The sequence below is a fragment of the Oryzias melastigma genome, linkage group LG1 (assembly GCF_002922805.2).
Source record: "Oryzias melastigma strain HK-1 linkage group LG1, ASM292280v2, whole genome shotgun sequence".
Classification (NCBI taxonomy): Eukaryota; Metazoa; Chordata; class Actinopteri; order Beloniformes; family Adrianichthyidae; genus Oryzias; species Oryzias melastigma.
Window position 1 is genome coordinate 21,819,176 of NC_050512.1, and position 10,074 is coordinate 21,829,249.

The 10,074-nt window shown below is 39.8% G+C and overlaps 1 protein-coding gene across 25 annotated transcripts in view; it reads left to right on the top strand.

Moving 5' to 3' along the window:
* Positions 1-10,074, top strand: part of ptprdb (protein tyrosine phosphatase receptor type Db) — a 221,354-nt gene that overhangs the window by 127,160 nt on the left and 84,120 nt on the right. For all 25 annotated transcript variants that reach the window (XM_036213125.1, XM_036213127.1, XM_036213138.1 and 22 more), the window contains one exon: positions 5,882-6,031. In XM_036213125.1, coding sequence (XP_036069018.1) covers positions 5,947-6,031 — 85 coding nt within the window. In that variant the 5' untranslated portion in view covers positions 5,882-5,946. The remainder of the gene's footprint in view (positions 1-5,881; positions 6,032-10,074) is intronic.

Below are 10,074 nucleotides of genomic sequence, written 5' to 3' on the forward strand. Positions count from 1 at the left end.
AAAAAACTTGAATTCAGTTATATCCTCAATGAAGAAGAAGCAGGATACACATCTTGATTTTCCCATTTAGCTTTTCTGTGTTTTTTGTGCAGCTATTTGATGCAATAAACTTAGTTTGTCTGCCCACTGATAAATCGCTCTATCAGCCACTTTTTCAAAAGGGCAAACAGAATAAGTTAATTAACATGTCTAATTGCATTTGGTGCTTAGCTTTGGGAGTATCAAATCAAATTAGGATTCTCGCTGTTCGTTTGCCTGGCACATGGTTTGCCGTAAGCACTGCATTTGCAGAACCTGCCTTTTGTCTTTGTCTCTGTTGTGTTCCAGATCCCTTCCAGCTATGTGGGTTACACTTTTACTTTGCAGCATGACTTCTATTCTCTATTTCTATTTTTTACACACCTCTCTATTTTTGGCATCTTTTCTCCCAACAATCTGTATTTTACATTTTTGCTTCTTGGCATCTATCATAATTCCTGCACTAAATGGAGCTCCGGATTAAGGGGCACCGTCAAGGAATGGTCTATTTTTTTAAACTTTTGTCATGTTTAGGGAACACTGAACTAAAAGGTACATTAAGTGAAACAAAAGTGTCAGAGATAAGTCTATCAATGAGTCAGAGTTTTTTAAACAGCAATCACAGTAACTTTAGAACTTGTTTGTAACATGCTATGCACTAGTGTGTTAACAATGGCTGTAACTACCAATCTTGAACAGACTGATCCCGCTAAAACATACATTACTGTGACTATGCTAACTCCCCATCTTGTTTCTAACACGTTTTGAAACAGTCGAACACTGCTACTCATTAGTCATGTTGGCATATTCACAATAACACAAAACCGTGTTTGCAAGTCATAACAAAAGCAGACCTATATTGCTAAAACAAACATTATTGTGAATACGCTAATTCTGAACCTTGTAAAACGTAAAAAACCCAGAATATCGCTTAAACAAATGGTACTGAGGCTATGCTAACCCCCAACCTCGTTAGTAACACATTAAAAACAGTCAAACACAGTTACGCATTAGTCATGTTAGAGTATTCACAATAACACGCTACGTTGATTGAAACTCGTAAAAAAGCAGACCATCGCTAAAACAAATGATACTGTGACTATGTTAACTCCCAACCTTGTTAGTAACACAAAAAAACATGTTGACACTGCTAAATGTTAGCAACATTAGCATAATCACAATAACACCCAACCTTGTTTGTAACGTGTAAAAAAAATAAAAAATAAAAAAATAATAAACTTAAAAGTAATGCGTCAAAAACAGAATGTTATTGCTAATACAAATGGTACTGTGACTATGCTAACTCCCAACCTTGTTTGTCATGAAAAAAAAATACATTCAAACACCACTAAATGTTAGCGACGTTAGCGTATGCACAATAACACCCAATTGGTGCCCCAATTGGTTCCTGTGACTATGCTAACTCCCAACCTTGGTAGTCGCATGAAAAAAACACATTCCAATACCGCTAAATGTTAGCCATGTTAGAGTATTCACAATAACACCTATTTGGTGTTGATAATAAAAAAAAGAACCGACTTATATCGCTAAAACAAACATTACTGTGATTATGCTAACCCCCAACCTTGTTTGTAACTTGTAGAAACAAACAAACTGACAATTCGACAAAGAAGCGTGTACCTTTCAAAATTGTAAGATCATTGTAACATCAGTAGCACAACCAGAATTCTCTGGATTATAAGGTGTACTGGTGTATTTTGAAAAAAATCATAGTTTTTAGGTGAGTCTTTTAGTTTAAAAAAATGCAATGTATTGTTTCCTGTTTAGCTTTTTTCGTACCGTGTGAAACTCCAAGCTAGCACACCAGTCACTGGCTTTGTTCTGTCAGAAACTATCCACCAGATAAGTGTAACCAATATCTGCAGACGCGGGCAGACAGACGGTGTATAATTGAGCGATAGCAGCTAATGTGAGTGAATAGCTTAGAACTGACTCTGATCCGAAGCAGAAGCTCGGGCTTTCTGTTAGCCCCTCGGTAATACCAGCAACAACAGCCACCCAGATTACAATCTGGTGACTACCTGGCTCTGTTTGGGTAGCGGAGGAGGTATGTGTGCTGGAGCACGTCTGTGTGGCTCCTGTTATCTTCTTTTTTTTCCCTTTTTTCCAGTCTTGTCTGTTTGTCGTGCAGCTTTCATCTGTCCTCCTCTCCACACACCTTTCTTTATCTCATCTCTCCTGGTTTCTTTTTATCTGCCCTTTCTTGCTACTCAAACCCTGCACCCCCCCTACCCCCAGAGTTATCTTAGCCCTTTAATTAACGTGACATGCTGTGAAGTAAGATGCTAAATAATGCAAGCTTTTCCAGTGACACCGAATCAGCTGGAGTGATTAGTGGCCACACAAGCACTCTGTCTGACACACACAGCCAAACGATTCCCTTCTGTATCACTTACAGGATCTCTGGCCCTGCAGCCACATTTATTCTAGTAATCTTGTTTTAACAAACGCCTATAAAACAGACCCTTAAAATATGTTATGAACAACAATCATAAGATTAAAAACAGGAGTTGCTTCTCCTCAAACAAACAGCTGAAACCCGCTGGAGCTCGAGCACAGGAAGCTGTGTGGCGTCTGGTACGGAGACACCGAGACGCATGGATTGCTCTTGTTCAGCACATGGATCCTTGATTGGATTGGGATCTGGGGAGTTTGGAGACTGGCTCAACATGTCAAAGTCTTTGTTCTCATCATCGAGCCGTTGCTGAGCACTTTGTGTCGTGTGGAGGACATCCTTTTTGGAGGAGGGAAGTTTTCGCCATTGGGGAGCAATGTGGCCACAGACGGTGTGCCTCCTCTGCAGCAATCTTTACATGGAGTGGCTCCCATTTTAGTGATAGTAGCATTAATCCTGAGATCTTTTTAAAGCTTTCCTTCCTTCAGTACAGGTCATGTACTGTAAGATTTAGAGTTTTTAGCACAAACTACTAAAAAAAAAACCCAAACAAATAAAGGTAGAGTGTTTTGGGTTTTTTTTAAGAAATTACATACCGTGACTCTTTTTATAGTACTCATGAAGTGTATTACATTACAAACTCATCATAAAGTTTTGCTCTTGTGTGTTTAGTGACTAAAGCTCAATTTGTTTCACTTGAGCGTTAGTCGCATGCACCCTATCTACGACCCTCCATGCTGCCCATGGAAGGTCAAAGATAGGTATAGCCGCATCTTAAAGGAAGCACAGGTGTGTCTTGCAGTTCCTCTTGTGGTCTGGCGTCCACCTTAAGGGATGTTGTTAAAACGGAAAGCATTATTGTCATGCATGTGATAAATGTATCGTGAAATATTTGTAGGGATAGAGGAAGTGAGAAGAATTTATGACGAATGGTGATGCTCCGGTACGATACCGATAGTACGGTACGATAGTGCGCATAGACCTCTTACTGATACAGAAGTTCCCATTGGACACCCATAGAATGTCCACACAAGCTAGGCTCTGATTGTCTATTTCCTAACAGTCAGGCATAAGGCACAGAGTGCGTACTGGGCACCCAAAGAGCATGAACTGATCCCTTAGCGGACTCAGTTATGCTGATATTTCAGATAATCGTGCATTTTGTGGTAAAAGTACCAAATTTACCATGGATGTACCTTAGGATCCCATCTTTCGGAAAAGCATGTTTGTCACAAGAAAAATCCAAAATGGCTGCCATTTGTAAAGATGGTGAACATACAGTCAATTGTTACAAAAATATTCTGTTTGTTTTCCCCAATCTCAATAATATGGGGTATTTGTGCACAAAAGGCAATCCCTTAAACTTAAGGGGTACCTACAGAATACTATTGTTTGTATATTATATAAATTAAATAACCTTTAACCCACAGCAGAAATTTTGCATGAACATTTTTATGGGTTCACAGAGTGGTCTGCCATTGTAAAAATGTTGCATAGGCCAACTGCTTCTAGAAATTACAATTGATCCCTCGCCCTACTCTTCACAAAGAGCGATAAACCTTTTTTTTTACTTTTTTACAAGAGTTCAGTCTGGATCACGTCAATAAACCCAAAAATCATTTGAATTCTGAGTCATGTCACTTTAAATTCTGCCTTACAGAAAAACAACAGTCAGGAAAGTTTTCTCATTTTGGTGATGTATTCTGTAATGGATTGTGACATTTTGGACGCATAAATAATGACGTTTGGTGCATGGGATATTTTGGAATCATGTAACCGGACTGTACCATGTCAACTTGATGCTTTTTTAAGGTTTTGTGTGCGACAATCCACACTAATCTCAATGAACATCCATGATGAGAGTGCCGCCTTGGCGCTACACTGAGAAGCTTCTAGAGAAACTTGAAAAAATACATTTTTTTTCTCTTTTTTTTAGCCTTTGCAGTAAACTTTGAAAATTAAAACAATATGTTTTTTTTGCATTTAAATAAAAAATATGCTATTATTCCCTGTTTTTGCATTTCTATCTCAATTGATGTGTTTAAGTCAAGCTCCTGATCGCGTTTGAAATAAATTTTGTATTTGAATAATTCCTGAAGATGACACCGTTCTGTGTGGCATTTCGATGTCTACTGTAGAAATCAGTGCAGAGGACTTAATTTGTGCTGGGAGAGATCTAGGTTATCCCAAAGCAATTGTTTTGGACCAAACCAAGTGGAAAATCCAGTGTGGGTTTAGTTGTTTGCTGCCTCGGCTGCAGCAGGGATGCTAAGAGCTCTGGGTTCCCGCGCCCCCCCCCTCCACCCCCTCGTCTTTTTTTAATCAGATGGCTTGTTCAGGAGTGGAGGGGATTAAGACTGCTGCTGTTGCGGCTGCTGCTGATAATGAATCTGTTCAGTTTTGGAGAGCACACAAACATATGCACATATCCCCTCACGTGTACAGAGGACATCTCGGCTGCACAAACATGTGGAGTAGATAAGGTCTGCCTTAATAGACAGAGGAATGGAAAGGCTTAAACACATGCATTAATGGGAACGCATGCATCACAAATCTTTACGATTCCTTTTTTTTTCCCCCAGTAATCTCACGTTAATGATCTCTGGTTCAGAAATGTGAGCAGTGATCTGGCCTGTCTCATCCAATCATGTGATTTGATTTGCGAGATTTTTGACACACAAACGCCAAACGCTTAACACTAAGTGTCACTGATGGCTAAAAGACACACAGATGGGCATTGAGAACGCTGGAGAGAAAAAATCCGACTTGTGAAAACGGAAGACATACAAGTTTGTAGTGCAAGGACGACAGAAAGGAAACAGAAAGTTGGTTGAACGAGATATTTCGAAAGGGCAGGGGTGACGATAATGACTTTTAAAAGAAGTGATCTAAAGATGAAAGGATCGGCATGCTGAGCTGTCGGTTGATCCAACACTTTGTGCAACGTAGCTAGCAGATAACACCAGTCAGTCTCCGCCCACTTTAATCCATCCATCAATCCCAGGCTTTTCCACCCCTCCATCTTAAAGCCATCAACTCCTTTTCATCAATCTGAAATCGTCCTTTTTGGAGGCACAACTGAGGGAAAAAAAAATCTAATATTGAGCTTCAGAGATAGATTGAGTAATGGGTAAAAACTGACACGTTAAGAGACATTGGAAGATGAAAACCAAACTTCAGAGGAGACTGATGTTGCTAAATCTTTGCGATAAATTTGTTTGCTGCTGCGTGAACTCCATCACAAATGCGCACAAACACACCTCTGGCAATGAGTGCATGGTTCTAATGAAGCAAAAAGGAGAGAAGCAGCTGCTGAAGTGGATGTGAGGCCTGGGGGGGACTCACGCTCTTCAGGTCTGTTTTTGTCAGTGTGTGTGTGTGGGCTCACAGACCAGGCCTGAAAATTTGGACTTCTTTAATGATGGCATTCTCTCCTTCCTTCCTCAGGTTGTGACGGCTTGTCTCTATCATCCCGCGGTGCAGTGAGGCGGTGAACTCACGGTGGATACAGCATGCATGTGTCGATTTATCCCACGATGCACTCTGCCAGTCCAGGCCTGCTTCTCCTCAGCATCCTCTTCCTCGCTGATGCTGACTGTGAGTGCTCTCTCATGCCTGTCTGCCTTTTTTTTTTTTCCACTGACACTCATAGACACACACAAACACACACCCACTCAATACGCTGATGTGCAAAGGTTTTAGAGACTAAATTTGTCTCCGTGTCATAAATTCCTAACTGAGTTTCCATTATAACACCAAATGTACAGCCGGAGTCATAAACAATTATCTTCAGCAGCAAGGAGTGCTTGGCGTCCCGCAACAGATGGTAAGGCCCCCATATCGCCTTGACCTCCAACATCATTTAGTCTGTCTGGGATTACATGAAGAGACAGACGCACTTGAGGCAGGCCACGATCCAAAAGAACTAAGACTATTCCGGCGCGTTGGATGGTACCTGCCAAAGCCCCTGAGCAAAATGGATGCATCCACCTAGGATGGCCAACCTCACCAACAGTGACTTCTTCAGGATTCTAACTTATCTCCACTAAACACGTTTGACACAGTTAATGCACACACGTTTGAAGGAAGATTTTTTGTAAATGAGAACTGGACCATAACTGTGACGTCACCCATGGAGTATGGCTTACTTCTGGCTCCAACAAAATTAGTCAAGTTATTCGCCATATTCATGTCGGAACCAGAAAGCTGTGATTGGTCAGAGACAGTCTGAGTCATTTCTATGGCATCATAGAGGTGTAGGAGGAAATCAATTTAGTGAAATATCACGATCCTGACTAGGGCTGGGTGTCGATTAGACGTTCCAGAAACGATTCGATTTCATTCACAAGAGCCCGAATCGATTCAATTCAGATTTTTTTGGTTCTTTCAAATCTTCAGTTCAATTAAATGTTGAGTTTACACATTTATACACATTTGTTTAGAAATACATTAATAATCTACTATATGTTTTGAATATATTTATATTAATCTGATACAGTTCCCACACTGTAAAATGTATTAGTGAAATAATGAGATTGTTAATAGTATACAGTGTTACATGATTTCTCAAAAGGAGAAGTTCTAACAAAAATGTTCAGATCATTAACATTGTAAACATTGCTGTTCTTCTCCTGGAGGGTGTTTCAGTTTGGCCACTAGGTGGCGATCACACTATAGCATTACACCTTATTCCAGAAGAACAAGAAAAGAATGAGCAAAAAACTGAGCTTTAGACAACAAATAGTTACTTTAAAATAATACTTCCTTAAAATAATTTTTAAAATTCATGCCTGTGTGTTTATAAAGATGTTCATTTAGTCAGCAATGTATGTTTAGGTCAACTGAGCATTAGCTGTCCTATAGGAAATTCCATTAAACGTTAGCATCAAGCTAGCAGATTGATTTTATTAGCAAAATTATGCAAAAAAATGGTTATTACTATGTAAAGTGCTTTTGCAGACCATTCAAAACTACTCATTCTGTACGTTAATATAAAGCGGATGACGACATCTAATGAAACTACAAAGTAAAAGTGGTTCCATGTTGGTGAAAATGTATCACCTACATCCTGACGCGACAGAACAGGCTTGAGGTAGTAATTTCCCCGCTGGAATGTTCTAAATGCACAAAGTCGCACGGAGCCCAGTAAAAGTGCACACACATCAGCAAGCCTGTTGTTTTTGCTTTCAGCCTCCTGCCCTGCTGTCCCATGTGTAAGTTTCAGGGTCAGCCACTAAAGGCCCAGTCATCCATCAAAATGTTGATGCCTCTAGACTTTCTCTGAGGATTAGAGGAGCATCGCTAATGCAACAAGGGCAGAAAGTATTCATAGCCTGTCTTCTGTGTCTACATTTCCTCGCTTTTCCCCTCATTTGAATTGCTGTGATTTTCCCCATTGCTCTCCTCTCGCGCTCTGCTTCTGCCATTACCCAGCACATCCCAAGAATCTGCTGAAAGAGGGTGGACAGGGGGGCTTATAGGAGTGGAAGAGGAACGAAAGTTAGCTCTTTTTATCTTTCTCCGAGCAATGACTCCTTTTAATATCAGCATTAGGGACCCGGAGATTTGAATACTTAGAAGGTGCTGGGGAGCTGACATGCTTGTCACATGTCAAAATGTTTTGAAATTTTAAACACGTTGTGCTTATCGTCTCTAACACTGGCTGCTGATTGAGTATTTTTTTCCCCTATTTAAAGAAACAAAATAATCTTTAAAAGGTTTGAAAATGGGGTTTTGCCACACACGTCATGCACCGCTTGAATTCTAATGCATTATTCCATTAAAAGCAGCAATTATGCATGGTTTAGAGTGAAATTACAGCAACTTAAGCAAGTCCTTAGTCAAATACACCCATATGGGTGCTCCATGCTATGACCCATATAGGGTCATAGACCTATATGGCCGCTTCCTAAAGAAGCATCTCTTGCATTTCTCTTGTGGCTCTTGGAACGAATGATGATAGGATGATGCTATCGTATGCTGTGACTGAAGCAAGGCAAGTTTATTTGTATAGCACATTTCATGTACAGAGACTATTCAAAGTGCTTTACATAAAACATTAAAAGAAACAATCAAAAGAAATAGTAAAGGTGTGATCATTAAAATAAAATTAAAAGAAAGTAAAACGATTTTAATTTAAAACGAGCATAAATAAACAGTGTGGATGTAAACTTTTGAATACATATTATTTAAATGCAACTGAGAACAGGTGAGTCTTTAACCTGGATTTAAATACACTGAGTGTTTCAGCTGATCTAAGGTTTTCTGGAAGTTTGTTCCAGATCTGTGGAGACTAGAAGCTGAATGCAGCTTTTCAACGTTTAGTTCTGACTCTAGGAACTGATAAAAGACTGGATCGCAGAGTTCTGAATAAGCTGCAGTTTCCTGATATATTTTTTTGGTAGTCCTGTAAAAACACTGTTACAGTAATCAAGTCGACTAAAGATGAACGCATGAACTAGTTTGTCCAGGTCCTGCTTACACATCAGATCTTTAATCTTTGAGATATTTTTGAGATGATAATAGGCTGATTTTGTGACTGCCTTGATGTGATTTTCAAAATGTGGGTCTGTGTCCATCACTACACCTAAGTTTCTGGCCTGGTTGGTAGTTTTTGGATTGATTGAAGCTCTGAAGTGACATCAGTTTTGTTTTTGTTTAATTTAAGTAAGTTGTGGCACATCTAGTCATTAATGTCCTCAATGCATTTACCAAGAGCCTGTACAGGGCCTCTGTATCCTGGTGTAATATAATGTAATATATATCCATGTGTCATCTGCATAGCTATGGTAACTAATGTTGTTGTTCTTTATATCTTGAGGCAGTGGGAGCATGTAGATGTTAAATAGAAGTGGTCCCAGGATGGAGCCTTGGGGTACTCCACATGTAATTTCTGTTGGCTCATATATGAAGTTACCAATTGACACAAAATATTTCCTGTTTTCCAAGTCGATTTGAACCAGTTAGTACTGGTCCACTGAGACCCACTCAGTTTTCCAGTCGTCTGAGTACTACAGCGTGGTCAACTGTATAAAACTAGTACTGACATATTTCCACTGTCTGTATTCAAACGTATGTCATTAGTCACTTTGGTCAGAGCTTTTTCAGTGCTGAGGTTCAGTCTGAAGCCAGACTGGAAGACATCATAGTAGTTGTTTCTTGTTAAGAATTCGTTTAACTGATGAAAAACAGCTTTTTCAGTTATCTTACTTAAAAATGGACGATTTGATACCGGTCTGTAGTTGCTCATTTGTGTTTTGTCTAGACTGTACTTTTTTAGGAGAGGTTTGATTACAGCTGTTTTCAGTGGTTCTGGGAAAATACCAGATGTTAAAGACAAGTTCACAATCTGGAGCAGGACTGACTCCAGAATTTTTGAAACTTTTTTGAAAAAGCTTGTGGGTAGAATGTCCAGACAGCAGGAGGAGGAGTTTAGCTGACATAGAATGTCCTGCAGATCTTTACTGTCTGGTTACAGGAGGCACTGGTTCTTTACTGACATGTGCAAATGCTGCATCCCCGGGGTGTGCAGGTAATACATAGGTACCTGTAGGACTACTATAGGACACAATGATTGTCTAATGTCCCAATTTGTTTGATAACCCTGTCCACCCGGTACTGGACAAACAATGGAGCGCCTT